The 15,551-nt window shown below is 44.4% G+C and overlaps 1 protein-coding gene across 2 annotated transcripts; it reads right to left on the bottom strand.

The window, feature by feature from the left end:
• Positions 1-4,490: 4,490 nt before the first annotated feature.
• Positions 4,491-12,221, bottom strand: LOC113222942 (putative killer cell immunoglobulin-like receptor-like protein KIR3DX1). 2 transcript variants are annotated; one of them, XM_026452512.1, is made up of 7 exons: positions 12,022-12,219; positions 11,773-11,808; positions 10,844-11,122; positions 9,367-9,672; positions 7,661-7,960; positions 6,952-7,002; positions 4,491-5,078 (listed from the first exon to the last, which is right to left on the bottom strand). In XM_026452512.1, exons 1-7 carry the CDS (start codon positions 12,053-12,055, stop codon positions 4,882-4,884), a joined length of 1,203 nt encoding a protein of 400 aa, XP_026308297.1. In that variant the 5' UTR covers positions 12,056-12,219; the 3' UTR covers positions 4,491-4,881. The 2 variants fall into 2 exon arrangements, with proteins under 2 accessions (XP_026308297.1, XP_026308298.1); XM_026452513.2 differs by lacking the exon at positions 11,773-11,808 and having other exon boundaries at positions 12,022-12,221.
• Positions 12,222-15,551: the final 3,330 nt, after the last annotated feature.

Here is a 15,551-nt window from a genome sequence, read left to right as displayed (position 1 = left end):
AATTCTGATTAATCCTCATTGTTAAGAGGAATGAGCTCCTTCCTCAATACTAACATGAATTAGGCAGCACCTTGAATTCTGGTCATCTCTTATCTTCAATTGATGGAGGGAAGTCAACACATCCCAATAAACCTCCAGTTTCTTCTGCCCACTGGACAATTTCTTCTGCAGTTTTGCCATCTTGGAGGAAGGCAAAATCTGCACACAAAATAGCCTCTTCCGTCAGAAGCTCTGTGACCTATCGTCACCACGCCGTACTTTAGATCTCTAGAACATTTTCATCCCGCATAACCAAACTTTGTAGCCTTTGACCAACATGTCCTCATTTCCCACGCTCAAAACCCGCCTGACTAGAGTGTAAAAAGACTGTATTGCATTCATGAAATTTGCTAGGAGGGTATGTCTTACATGTTGTCACCATGTTAAAAAAAATGAAGACAAAAATGATAAGCCTGTGAGGGGAAAGATGCTTTTTTGTTAGTTCGATTATGGTAATTATTTCACATACATCAAAACGTCATATTCCAACCACCAAATATGTACAATTTGTACATGTCAATAAAGCTTGAAAGTATTTGTTACAATCATCGTCATTCTCCCCTTTTCTTAAAACAATAAAGACATTTAATGTCTCATTTCACAAAAAGTTTTGAGGCAGGCAGTGCCAGTGCTGTCCCAGCAACCCCGTGACACTGGGGTTCTGGGTTGTGGGGTTCGGGGATGGTATCCCTGGGATTCCCTGGGCCACCATCATATCTTTTTATAATCAAAGATATTTTGTTTTATTTTAAGTTCCAGGGTACATGGCCAGGACATGCAGGTTTGTGACACAGCTAAACATATGCCATGGTGGTTTGCTGCACCTACAAACCCATCGCCACATGGCCTGTGGCCCCTTTGCCTTGGACAATTTCTCCCACTTGGAATGGGAACATTTGCCCAGTGTCTGTACTTCTATTGTATCTTGGAAGTAGCTAACATGTTTATAATTTTACAGGCTCATACGGGGAAGAGACTTGCTTTGTCTCAGAGGAGACTTTGGACTTGGAGTTGTGAGTTCATGCTGAAATGAGCTGAGACTTCGGGGAACTGTTGGGAAGGCATGATTGGTTTTGAAATGTGAGAAGGACATGAGATTTGGGAGGGGCAAGGGGCCAAATGATATGATTTGGCTATGTCCCCTCCCAAATCTCATCTCAAATTTTTCCCATGTATTGGAGGAGGGCCGGATGAAAGATGATTGGATCCTGGGGGCAGATTTCTCCCTTGCTGTTCTCGTGATCGTGAGTTCTCACAAGAGCTGGTGGTTTGAAAGTGTGACATGTCTCCCCTGGTTCTCTCTTTGTCCTGCAACAATGAGAAGAAGATCTCCGCTTCCCCTTCAACTTCCGCCATGACAGTAAGTTTCCTGAGGCCTCCCAGGCATCCTTCCTGTTAAGTCTGTGGAACTGTGAGTCAATTAAACCTCTCTTCTTCGTAAATTACCCAGTCTCAGTCTCAGGTAGTTCTTTATGGCAATGTAAAAATGAACTAATACACCATGTTTTTTGTTTTGTTTTGTTTTTGTTTTTTGTTTGTTTGTTTTCTTTTTTTAAGATGGAGTCTCCTGGCTGGAGTGGCATGGCACGATCTCAGCTCATCACAACCTCTGCCTCCCAGGTTCAAGCTATTCTCCTGCCTCAGCCTCCCAAGTAGCTGGTATTACAGGCTCGCGCCACTACACCCAGCTAATTTTTTGTATCTTTAGTAGAGACGGGGTTCTGCCATGTTGTGCAGGCTGGTCTCAAACTCCTGACCTCAGGTGATCACCCGCCTCTTCCTCCCAAAGTGCTGCATTTACAGGTCCATGTTCTATCACCTAGATAAAAGTATCACACATCTTTGTCTGTGGTTTTCACTGTTAATCTGTGTCATTGAAGGTGATCACACATATCAACTCTATTTTCTATTGTTTTGTCCATTTCAATCACTGTCAAAAGGATGAACTGGAGTTTAAAAATATATCATTAGTCAGGACACAGCTGAGAGGTCAGGAGGAGGCATTGAGGACACATTCATCTGTAGGAGTTCTAACATACTTAAAATTTCTTCCACGGTGGATAATCGCCATTGTTTTCTTTTTGCCTCTAGGGAAAGTGAATTAGAATTTGTTACAAAATTTTATTGAAACGGTAGCACCACACTGAAGTGTAAATGATCTTATTGTGTAAGTGTAAATGATTCTATTCTATTAAATAGAAGAAACATGTTATCGGTGAGGTGCACCTTGAAGGGGTGGCCTGCCCCTCCACACCTGTGAGTATATCTCATCAGGTGGGACGAGAGACTGAGAAAAGAAATAAGACACAGAGACAAAGTGTAGAGAAATAACAGTGGGCCCAGGAGACCGGCACTCAGCATACCAAGGACCTGCACTGGCACCGGTCTCTGAGTTCCCTCAGTTTTTATTGATTATTATTTTCACTATCTCAGCAAGAGGAATGCAGCAGAAAAGCAAGGTAATAATAGGAAGAAGGTCAGCAAGAAAACATGTGAGCAAAAGAATCTGTGTCATAATTAAGTTCAAGGGGAGGTACTATGCCTGGATGTGCACGTCGGCCAGATTTATGTTTCTCTCCGCCCAAACATCTCAGTGGAGTAAAGAATAACAAAGCAGCATTGCTGCCAACATGTCTCGCCTCCCGCCACAGGACGGTTTTTCTCCTGTCTCAGAATTGAACAAATGTACAATCGGGTTTTATACCGAGACATTCAGTTCCCAGGACCAGGCAGAAGACAGTGGCCTTCCTCTATCTCAACTGCAAGAGGCCGTCCTTTTTTACTAATCCTCCTCAGCACAGACCCTTTACGGGTGTCGGGCTGGAGAATGGTCAGGTCTTTCTCATCCCACAAGGTCATACTTCTGACTATCACATGGGGAGAAACCTTGAACAATACCCGGCTTTCCAAGGCACAGGTCCCTGCAGCCTTCCACAATGCATTGTGTCCCTGGTTTACTAAGACTAGAGAATGGCGATGACTTTTACCGAGCATACTGCTTGTAGACATTTTATTAACAAGGCACATCCTGCACAGCCCTAAATCCCTTAAACCTTGATCCCAAACAACACATGTTTTTGTGAGCTCAAAGCTGGGTCAAAGTGGCTGGGGAAAAGTTACAGATTAACAAAGCAAAGCAACTGTTCAGGGTACAGGTCAGAATGAAATTTCTTACGTCTTCCCTTTCTACATAAACACAGGAACAGTCTGATCTCTGTTTCTTCTCCCTTCAGCACCACAGCTGGCTTATATTCACTCGCAAAAGACAATTCTATTCTCCACTTTGCAAATCAGCATTAGGGTCATTTACACTGCCACTTTGGAGTTGGCCATGAATAGAGTATTGACACCAAATAAAGAGGCAGATGCCACGAGTCAGAGTTTTTTAACAGTATTTTTTTTTTTCATAGAATTGGTTCGCTAGTGCACTCTGGATACCCTCAAGTAGAAGTTGACATTGAAATTTATGGTATTTCTGTACCATTTGACCCAGTCATCCCACTACTGGGGATATACCCAAAGGATTATAAATCATGCTGCTGTAAAGACACATGCACACGTATGTTCATTGCGGCACTATTCACAATAGCAAAGACTTGGAATCAACCCAAATGTCCATCAGTGACAGACTGGATTAAGAAAATGTGGCACATATACACCAGGGAATACTATGCAGCCATAAAAAAGGATGAGTTCGTGTCCTTTATAGGGACATGGATGCAGCTGGAAACCATCATTCTCAGCAAACTATCACAAGAACAGAAAACCAAATACCGCATGTTCTCACTCACAGGTGGGAATTGAACAATGAGATCACTTGGACACAGGGCGGGGAACATCACACACCGGGGCCTGTTGTGGGGTGGAGGGAGGGGGGAGGGATAGCATTAGGAGATATACCTAATGTAAATGACAAGTTAATGGGTGCAGCACACCAACATGGCACATGTATACATATGTAACAAATCTGCACGTTGTGCACATGTACCCTAGAACTTAAAGTATAATAATAATAATTAAAAAAAAAGAAACTTATGGTATTTCTGAAGAAACTGTGCCAAGTGTCAGCTGATGGAGAGAGAAGCGTTGGAGGATTCCCAAGAGCGTTTTAGCAATTATTGTGGACTACTTAGTTCCAAACTTATTTTCACTCACTTACTCCATCATGTGAACCATATTCTGCGTCTTGAGCTGACGAGACAGAGCTCAGTAGCACAGATGAGGGAATATCTTAACGAAAAGTTTGTAAAAATGAGGCCCGGTGCGGTGGCTCAAGCCTGGAATCCCAGCACTTTGGGAGGCCGAGGCCGGCGGATCACGAGATCAGGAGATTGAGACCATCCTGGCTAACAGGGTGAAACCCCATCTCTACTAAAAATACAAAAAAATTAGCCAGGCGTGGTGACACAAGCCTGTAATCCCAGATACTTCAGAGGCCGAGGCAGGAGAATCGCTTGAACCCGGGAGGCGGAGGTTGCAGTGAGCCGAGACCACGCCACTGCAGTCCTGCCTGGGGGACAGAGGGAGACTCTATCTAAAAATAAAAATAATAATAATAATAAAAGTGCATTACAAGAAGACCAGGGCATGGAGTTTATATCTGTGTGGGTCCACACCTGCCGCAAGTGACGTACCTTCATTTTATAAGGTAAGCAAATCGGAGAGGGAAGTCAAGGAAAGTCAGTGACAGTGGGAAGGGAAGACATCAGAATTGAATTGAGGAAGAGTTTCGAACTAGAGATCTCAAACCTGAGGCCATTTCTTTCACTCCATATTCTCAGCAAACAGTTCACCCAGCATACGATGACAATTTCTGACAATTTCCTTCCAAAGCCTCTGGGATTAGGAGATTGGATTCCAAGCCTCTATTGTTCTAAATGGTGAATGGTTTTCTTTTGTGTTCTTCTTCTTCTTGCGTTTGGGTTTTTTTTTTCTGACGATGCAAGACTCCAGTAGCAGGACTCCAATGACCACCAGGACCAAGACGGCCACACCCATCCTGATAAGATTCCCTGCTGTGTAATCCTGGGGGTGTGAGCCTAGGAATAGTGGACAAAGATGTCACCAAAGGTGTGAAGGCCAAACTCATCCTAAAGTCCCTGGATGTCCACTCTGGTCACCCACATCCCCCTGAGTGGTCATAGCCTCTCAGCCTCATCCATAGCTGAGAACATCTCTGTATTGAGCAGCTTTGCATTCTGATGGGTTCTGTAATGATCTCAGGATATGAGCTGCCCCTGAGAACCACAGAAAGAGGGGGAATGTGAGGAAACATAGGAGTGATCATGCTATTCTCTGATACTCAATGTGTCTCTAAAATCAGCTAATTACTTGAGAGAAGCATGCCCAATATTGCACCATTCATAAAATTTAGACGCAGAGAAGAGAATTTGGAGCTACAGGTTTTCTGAATAGCAGGAAAATACAAGAGAACAGACTGGAGTTGCCAGTTACCCTTCCTTTGCTTCACCCCAGACAATACTTTCTCATCTCTGGCTCATAATTATGCATTTCCATCCCATTTTGTTAATCTATTAACCTGATCGACCTGTTTTAATCAAATAAATGGAATAGTATCTGCAACACATTAAGCATTTTTGTCTCTAGGATCCAAGAATACTACAATTAGTATAAGCAATTAGTTTGCATTCAAGATAGGGAGGCTGACAAGAAGCAACTGAAAAGGATAAATGATAAAAGCAAATACTTAGGCGGATACATGGAGAAAATGCAAATATATATATTATGTAATATATATACATATATATGTAATATATACACACACACTATATATATATATATTACACTCTATCAATTTTACAAAAGTCATGCCAGAACACCAGCTCTTTGGGGAAGAAAATAGAGAATATTGTATACGAGTTCATTTAAAAGATGTTTTGGAAAATGACAGGACCAGGCTCAGAACGTGGTGTTCCTGAAAATTGGGACAAAGCTTTCTCTTTCTTGGTCTCGTCCACACAATGGCCACCGTTACTTGCATAGACTGGATATATCCCTAGTGGACTGACGTTCCCAGATGGGTGCATTTCTGCACCTCCTTTCCCAGAGAGACACTGGCACCGAAGTTCAGCACTGATGGATCCCTTTGGTTTTCTGGATACAAGGCTGCCTTGGATATGTAAGAGAATGAATTCCCAAATGTGGATAGAATTGTGTCCATGTGCTCAAGCTAAAGAGTGTCTGGATCAGCTCAACTAAAGCTCATGATTCTCAGGGAACGCCTCAACCATCCTGAGCCCCAAACGCTCTCTCCTCCTCCTATAGTGGGGTCGATTCCATTTGTTCCTCCGTTGCCTCTTTGCAAGCCTGTAGGATCAGCACCCTGGACAGGGGCGAGAGATGGACTTTACTCTTCTCTCCTTCCTCAGCTCGGCCAGCTCCCTTCAAGAATTTCCTTTCTCACCGACCACCCAACCAGCACCAATGACCGCAGTGCTGGGGACTTGGACCCCCCTCCCTTAATTCCAAGTTCCCCTCCAGCTGCTCAGGAAACAGCCACTTCCATAAAGATTTCAGGTGGAGGCCGGACGCAGTGGCTCACGCCTGTAATCCCAGCCCTTTGGGAGGCCGAGACGGGCAGATCACGAGGTCAGGAGATCGAGACCATCCTGGCTAACACGGTGAAACCCCGTCTCTACTAAAAATACAAAAAACTAGCTGGGCGGGGTGGCGGGCGCCTGTAGTCCCAGCTACTCGGGAGGCTGAGGCAGGAGAATGGCGGGAACCCGGGAGGCAGTGCTTGCAGTGAGCCAAGATGGCGCCACTGCAGTCCAGCCTGGGTGACAGAGCAAGACTCCATCTCAAAAAAAAAAAAAAAAAGGATTTCAGGTGGAGAAGGAGACTTCTGTCTCCCCAGGAATTCACAAACTAGGTGAAGAATTCTCTGCTCACCAGTTTCAGGGCTTGATTCCATGGGTGTCGGGCAAGCACTCTCAGAGATTCCTAGGAAAAAAGACAGAGAATGGGTGTACAAGGGTCATTCCTCACCACACTGAAGCAGAACCATTCTATGTGGTGTGTCTGTCTCTTGCCCACAGCCTACTCTGTCATTCACCTAATGACTAATGCGGGTCCTGAGGTCTCTTGTCAGAATCCTTTGAGAACAGACTTTCTCCCCTAGACGTGAAAGGGGACAGAGGGCTCAGAGATGCCCGTTGATGTCAAGAGACCTTATCTACAACGGGGTCATAAATATCTCCATTCACCAAAGGGGAAATCTCTCTGGGGCTGAGAGGTCAGGAGGAGCTCCTGGAAAATGAATAAGGGCAAAGGGCTGGTGCAACCTCTGATGTCCCCAAACCTTATCTGGCCTCACCTCCTCCTGTGTTTCTCCTGATGCAATTATTCATTCACCTGAACACATAGGACCCCAAAGTGAGCCTCTACATAGGATGTGGAGAAGAGGGTGGAGGTGCCCTGTCTCCAATCCTGTACCCTGATTGCACTGGTCATTCTCAGCCTCTCTTTTTCTCATTGTATTTCTCACTGCTTCATTTTGTTCAGAACCCCTCAAATCTCCTGATCTCCAGCAGGACGCCCCTCAGATAGAGCTCCAGGGTGTAGCTGGCACCAGAACATGCAGCAGGCGTGGGTTCCTCACCTGTGACAGGAACGTGCAGTGGGTCACTGGGGGCTGACCATTCATAGGGAGACTCATTGAAAGCATCGTAGCATCTGTAGCTCCCAACAGAGGTTGGGGACACAAAGCACAGAGGAAGGTCGACCTGGAATATTCCATTGTGGCTCTGCCCTCCACTGAGCCAGTGACCATGGGCCTCCTGCTTCCTGGATAGATGATACTTGTCAAATGGGATCCTTGAGCTGCAGAACAAGGTCACTATATCTCCTGGACCCACCACGGCGTTCTCTCGGGTGATGAGAGAGGGCTTTTTGTATTTTCCTGTAAGAAAAAGAGACTTTGGTTACTTATTTTGCACCATATTCTCAGTAGACAATTCACCCCATATACGATGGCAATTTCCTTCCAAAGCCTTCTGGGATCAGGAGATTTGATGCCAACCCTCTATTGTTCTAAATCGTGCATGGTTTTCTCTCATGTTCCTCTTCCTCCTACATTTTGGGTTTTTTTTTTTTTTTTCTGACCATGCCAGACTCCAGTATCAGGAATCCAAGGGCCACCAGGACCGAGATGGCCATGCCCATCCTGATGAGATTCCCTACTGTGTAATCTTGTGGGTGTGAGCCTAGGAATAGTGGACAAGGATGTCACCAAAGCAGTGAAGGCCAAACTCATTCTAAAGTCCCTGGATGTCCACTTGGGCCACCCACATCCCCCTGAGTCATCATAAGGCATTTACAACAAAAGCCTTCTCCACACTACTCTTAGTGTTGGGAAAAAAATATATTTTCTTATGTTAGGAGCAAACTCCATACGTCCGCTAGTGCTGTCTCAATCTGTGTTCTCTCTATGATCCTGATTCGATGAGTGTGCGTGCCTTTTTAAAGCCTCCTCTTTCCATTGCTTCTCCCTTGCTTTTGACTCTATCTTTAAGGCTTACTGTGCCCAGACAGCATATGAGATGTGGGGTCCTCCTGGAACATGAAAATAACTCTCTGCTTGGAAACCCTCAGGAAACATGGTGCTGACTTAGATTCCCCGACCTGGAGCTATGAGGTTAGAGTCCCAATGCTGTGTGTTGAAAAGTGAAAGAATCTCCATAGAATCTGAAATACCCTCACAGACGAACACTGCAGCACCAGTAGCCGTGGTCCCACACCCCGAGGTGCTAGACGTGACTACTTGTAGGAGAGGTTGGAAGTGGCCTCTGCTTCCTCTTTGGGCAGAAGGACATGCTAAACTCCTTTATGGAGAAACACCTCAAAGTCCCAATCTCCACTCAGATCCTCCAGGAGCTTCGCTAGTGGGCGGTGAAGGTGGGAGTTTGTGGTGTGTCCCTGCGTCTCATGGCAGAGGAACGGGGCTGCAGGTCCCACGTGGGGAACCAACACCAAAAGGCAACTCAGTGCCTGAGCTGAGGGAAAGCAGCCCCTTGTCAAGGTTTGCGAATCTCTCTCAGTATGTTTCACATTCTCTGTCACAGTCTCTGCCAGTGGCAAAGTGTCTCTGCCACACTGAGGTGTGGTTGTAACTTGTTTTCTTTTTAACTATCACAAGTTCTCTGTTTCTCCCTCTTTCCTTCATCCCCTCCCCTGGTCCTCTAATAATACTTGGTGTTTCTGTGTTCTGGCATTTTTCTTCCTTTACTGGCGGTTTGATCAACAACCACATCACCCCGAGGAGTTTCCAGGGCACCAAAAGACCACGGACGGTCCAGCCACACTCACCCGTGATCACAATGTCCAGGGGGTCACTGGGAGCCGACCACATGTAGCAGGAGTGATTGAAAGAACCACAGCATCTGTAGGCTCCTGCGTGGGCAGGCGTTATAGGACCCATGGAGAAGACAGCCTTGGAGAAGTGGTGCCCAGCCTGGATCATCTTACCATACTGCTGGGAATGCTGTGTGTTCCCCTCTTTGTATAAGATAAATTCATCAAATGCCAGTTCTGAGTGACAGCACAGTCTCACCCTGGCTCCTGCATGCACCAGGGAGCTTGGGTGCGCTGAGATGGAGGGTTTTGTGAACAAGCCTGGGAGCAGAGACAGAGGAGTTCACATGAGTCTCCTTCCTTACCCCTCGCCTGAGACCTCAGGGTGAAGCTCTCCCTCGTCACCCTCAAAGCCCATCAGCATCCTTGCTGTTGGTGTGCGTGCATGTTCTCTCTGCGTGGATCCCCATTGTCTGACTTGAAGCCATAGGAGATGTGTGGTTCTCCAGGAAAATGGGAATTACTCTGTGCTTTGAGAACCTTCAGAAAACATGGTGCTGGACTTAGGCTCCCTGGCATGGGACTGTGAGGTTATGAGCCTCACTATTTTTCAATTCTGTGTGTTGAAAAATACAAAAATCTCTGGAGGATCAGAAGAAACCTCACAGGCTCACACTGAAGGAAACAACTGGTTTTTGCCCCAGAACCCAAGAGGGTAGATGTGACTACTTGTTGGGGAGGGTGGAAGTAACTCCTTTTCCCTATTTAGGCAGAAGAACATGGTAAACTCTTTTGCTGAGCAGCTCCTCACAGTCCCAGTCTCCACTCAGATCCTCCAGGAGTTTCATAGCCTGGATCTCCCTACCTCACACCAACCTGCTTCCCCCTCTCTTGGTGGAAAGACTCAACCTCTTCTCTGTTCCTTCTGAGCTCCTTGAATGTGAGACTCACTCCACACTTTCCCTTCCTGACTGTACAGGATGAGTCTCTAACTCCCTTGAGACACTCTGCACATCCATGAGAGAGAAAGGATGAGTGTCAGGAGACCGGGAAGGAGGACGAGAGGAATGGGTGCATTTCCCAATCCATGTCCCACTGAGTCACTGGACTCATCTCCCAAGGGAAGTGTCACTTCCCCAAGGCTCTGGCTCCTTCAAGGCAGGGTAATGACTTCCCTGAGGGAAACACTGGTTCTGGGGTCAGGCAACATGGCTCCCCCCTGGACCCACCCTGCTGGAGTTGATACCAGCATCCTGTGTCTGCTACTCCACAGGCAGATTCTCCCACTGCTCAGCCTCGGCTTCCTCCCTCCTCCTCCTCCACCTGGGTACCTGATTCCTCACAGGAAATACCCTCTCTTTAAATTCTCAGGACGGCTTCTGTGTCCACAGTTACTGCATGACTAGCAATCCCACAATGACTCTGGCTTCACTGGGTGTGGACCCTGGGAAGGGCCATCTGGTGGACATGGGGGGGGCTGGACTTCTCCTACCTGTGACGATGATGTTCAGAGATTTGCTCCCAGCTGACTGCTTTGAGGTGTGCTTGTAAATTCCAGCACACTTGTAGGTCCCTGCGTGTCCTGGGGTCACAGCGTTGATGGTGACGTGGTTGGAAAGGCCAGTGTACGACTCACGGATTTGGCTCCCACTTGTTTGGAATATTGTGAACATGACAAACTGAAGACGGGAATGACAGGAGAGAGTCACACGTCCTCCTAGGGGAACCAGAGGGCTCGGCCAGGCTGACAGGGAGAGTTCGTCCTGAGCACCTGGAAGAGAAGGAGGCACAACCTAGAGAGGGAAATGTGGAGCCCGCTCTCTCCCACTGTCCCTGCGGGCTTTTCCTTCTTCACATTGTTCTGATTTGCCGCGTCACATGGGGTCCCCTGATGCCCTGGGATACCTGTAGTGAGCCAGGGACACAGCCCACCCAGAGCGGACATGGCAGGTCTCCCCAGAACAGCATTTTACTAAGCATGATGATACAATATTGAGCCAAGTTGCTCCTAGTTCTTGTGTACAACAAGAAATCTATACATGGAGGAGAAGGAGGAAATCTACCAGATTCAAATAATACAGAAAATATATCAATTCATTTAACAATTCCCAACACAAGTGCCTGGCATGGGTCCCCCTCCTCCCGGCAGAGAGTACTCCTACCCAACCCTAGACACGCCGGATTCTGAGCATCGCAGGCTCCTTCAGAAGATTGGATGAGCCCGAGGGGCTGCCTATGGAGGGTTTCTAGAACAAAATGGAAATTGGGGTCTCCAGAGGACCCCCTTCCCGTGATCCCAGTGCTCAATGCAAAGCCTTCCCCATGTCATCTGCATCAGCCTGACTTCGTGTCCTCCCTCCCTGCCTGGAGAATCATTTGTGTTTGGCCAACAGAGCATCCTGGGACTGAGACAGGACTCACCCACATGTGTGCAGATCTTCTGGTTCAGACAGAATCCTGGGCCAAAAAAAGAGAGAGAGAGAGAGAGCGCGAGAGCGCTTGTCTTCACGTGAATCCTGCCCTCCTTGTAACTGGGTTTGTCCGCTCAGCCTGGATTCAGAGGGTGCATGAGCCTGCTTCCCACCTGCAGCCCCAGGTTGTGGAGAGGCCAGGTCTTCAAGAGAGCATTTTCCATCCCAACTCTGTCTGCCTTTCCCTTCCAGGACTTACCCAGACACAGGAGGGTGATGAGTTTGGGGGCCATGGTGCCACTTCTATGGGGCAGGACACAGGGGTTGAGCTAAATTGGAAAATGAACAGGATGTGGTAACCATGGTTCCAGTTTCAGTTTGCAGAGTTTAGAGGGTGACCACCGCACAGGAAGATGACCAGCTCTTGCCGTAAACATAGCGGGTGACACAGGAAACTTGCAGATGGTATTTTTGGTTCAAGAGCCCCTAAAAAAGGCCTGCCTTGAACCTCAGCACCGACCAATCGATAACGTCTAAATTTCAAGTTTAATTTTTCTATGTGCAAAATTGTAGAATGATATCTTAATATCTTATTGCCTTTTTTGAGAACTACGCATGATTCGGTTTCTGTGATGCAACGTGCTCCTGCCAAATTAAAATAGACACATTGTCAATGTAGTAAAACGGTAGTACAGTAAAACTGAAATGTTTATCCTGTTGTTTTCAAAGTTGCAAATTAATTGCTTGCAAATTGAGAACGATTTTCAAGTTCTTCAATTTTTCTCCTATGCTTCAAGAAGTTAACAAGAAAAATTGATTTTGCATTATTAACACAGAAGCGAGCGTGAAAATCCTCGTTCTTGATGTTTTCTCTGAAATCCTTCCTTGACTCACAGTTCAAGACACAGATCTCTATCTTTCTCTTCCAGAAAACTCTACTCTCTCTCTATGTGTGTGTATTTACATACATATATAAACTGTGAATAACACAAACATATGTGCATATAATGCTGAAGGTTCTCCCCAAAAGCCAATTCATATTATTAAAAAATTAGTACAATTAGCAAGAAAAAAAGCCCTGTGAAATCCACACTGAAAAAAAACAGCATATTCACAAAAATAGTATCAACTCATGCTTTGTTTCTCATCTGGCCCAGAACTTCCCAACGTATGAAAACAACACACACAGAATTTTGGATCTTTTCTGTGTCATTTTTGTAAATATGTGTCTTCCATATCATAGCTATCATCTGGTAATATTTGTGTGTGTGTATGTATGTACAATTTTTACATTTTAAATATAGCACAAAAGGATAGTTTGTTTTGTGTTTTTGATTGCAAAATGATACCGCTCTGCTCCTAATGCTCTGCATAGCTCTTGTTTGTTCACCAACAGACAGACTGCAGTAAATCACTTGCATATTCCTCAATGTATTTGTCCCTTTGGGCTGATATGATGTATGTTTTCACCAGGCATTTTGTTTTTTGGAGCATTATTGGCCGGAGCATTCTTACCTGTGTGTCCTGGGTTTTACGAGTGAGTTTCCCTGAGTACACACCCCAGGGTGGGACTACACACATGGGGACTGTCAAGATAAAAATAAACTGACAAGAACACATTTTTTCCAGAGCGATGACCTCAAAACTGCCAGCAACAGTTGTCAGATTCTGGTGTTTTTTCCACTTCTCAGAAAATACCTGATTACAGATGACAGAGGATGAACTTGATGTTAACATTTACTTAAGTATATTCTACGATAGAAAAATATGTTGAATAAATGCTATGATACAAATATCTGTACCCGAAAGCAAATATATCACCTATGAGAAATAATTTTTACAAATCAGTGATGCCATTTATTAAACATTGTGCTATGTTTCATAAAATGTGTTATAATTGATTGACTTGGAAGTGAGATTTGCAAAGTTCAAGACCTCAGTAGCAGTTTCCTTCTGAGCCAACACACGGGACAAATAGCCACTTGAAAATACGAAGCATGCATTGGTTAAAAATGAGGAGAACTTGTTAATTTGATGTTGCTAAATGTGCTTCACGGTGTTTATGAGTTTCTTACCAGGAAGACACCTCAGCAGTGTTTACACGCTGGAAGGAGGCCAACAACTTTGTGAATTAAACTGTTTTAATCCAGTGCAATTTTTACACAGTACAAATGAAAGTTCTAAGAAGTAAGCGTACACTGGACTGTGAGAACAAGACACAGCACAATTAACAGCAGAGGGGCCACGGCCTTTGAAGAGGGAAAATTTGAACACTGATAACTTTAAAAGTTTGGCTCTTGAAGGTCAGGGTTAAATGTACATACATTTCCAAACGTTCCGTGAAATTGGAAATTTTTAATTTTATGTTAAAGAATGTGATTCTGTGCTTTTTAAAGCAGTGTTGAGAACTATAAATAATTACAGCAGTTAATTTGGGATTTTGACGTGGGGCATATTTTGATTACTGGATTCAATGCCTGAATTCACAACTCTTCACTAAAACAAACTCAACTAAATATTGAATGCATGTGATGCATTACATGTTAATTCATGTATCTTTAAACAATTTCCCTTCATGAATTATTTCCTGAAGGAACCACATGATCTGTAGATCTTAGGTATATCAAGCAAATTTTCCAGACGTGTTACCCAAACAATAAATAAAAATTGTTGATTAATTAGATAAAGAAACAAGACTTTTGCAGGCAAGAGTCAGTGGTGTGTTTCATGTCCCATTCATTATGATTTAGAAGATTATATTCACTTGAGGTATATTTAAAGAAATTTTGTAGCCTAATCTGCTGACAGGCTTATGGATTCCTCTGGAGAAACACATAAAAGAGTAAATTCAGAGGTCAGAAATAAGCCACACCTAAATTTTTCAAATATGGATCCTGGACAAACAAGCTAGACCCTATCTACTCCTTTGCATTCTCTTTTTCAAAAATTCCAATTTTAAAAATATTGGGTGTTCTTGATCTGTCTTCATATGACTGCACCCTGGCTGATCATTTTTAAAATATGTATATATTTCCATCCTTTTTTAATAATTTCTGCAAGCATGCCTCTTTCTGTTTCCAGCCACAGTTACTTTATCTTTTCTATATTTTAATGTGCTTCCACTTGCTTAATACCTTTCTTGTAAATTCACGAATTTCTTTTCACTTTTACCTACTTTTAACTTCATTAAAATGAGGGAAATAACTCTTCTAACCTATATAACGTTTTTAAGTTTTTGGTGTTTTAAGGCATTTTATTTTATTTTATTTTATTTTGTTTTATTTTATTTTTAAGATGAAGTTTCACTCTTATTGCCAAGGCTAGAGTGCAGTGGCGTGATCTCAGCTCACTGCAAACTCTGCCTCCCAGGTTCAAGCAATTCTCCTGCCTCAGCCTCCCTAATAGCTGGGATTACAGATGCCCACCACCACACCTGCCGTTTTTTGTATTTTTTGTATTTTTAGTAGAGATGGGGTTTCGCCATGCTGGGCAGGCTGGTCTCAAACTCCTGACCCCAGGTGATCCACTCACCTCGGCCTCTCAATTGCATTTTATTTTTAAAATAAACTCAAGGTGCCTCAAATTTCTCTTTGACTATCTCATATTTGTATCACTTTCACTTTCTGAATAATTCCCCTTCTTATACACAAAAATTTTATTAGGGTATACTTATGCTTTACTTTTTCTTTACATAGCCATGACAGTTTAAATTCTGATTAATCCTCATTGTTAAGAGGAATGAGCTCCTTCCTCAATACTAACATGAATTAGGCAGCACCTTGAATTCTG

This window comes from Piliocolobus tephrosceles, unplaced genomic scaffold, assembly GCF_002776525.5.
Source record: "Piliocolobus tephrosceles isolate RC106 unplaced genomic scaffold, ASM277652v3 unscaffolded_36639, whole genome shotgun sequence".
Classification (NCBI taxonomy): Eukaryota; Metazoa; Chordata; class Mammalia; order Primates; family Cercopithecidae; genus Piliocolobus; species Piliocolobus tephrosceles.
Note: the sequence above shows the minus strand (reverse complement) of the source record. Positions and strands in the feature narration are given on the sequence as shown.

Coding starts and splice junctions, on each gene's coding strand:
- LOC113222942 (XM_026452512.1), bottom strand. CDS start 12,055: ATGGCCCCCAAACTCATCACCCTCCTGTGTCTGG. Junction 11,809..12,021: donor CATCACCCTCCTGTGTCTGG/GTAAGTCCTGGA, acceptor TTTTTGGCCCAG/GATTCTGTCTGAACCAGAAG. Junction 9,673..10,843: donor TCTGAACATCATCGTCACAG/GTAGGAGAAGTC, acceptor CTCTGCTCCCAG/GCTTGTTCACAAAACCCTCC.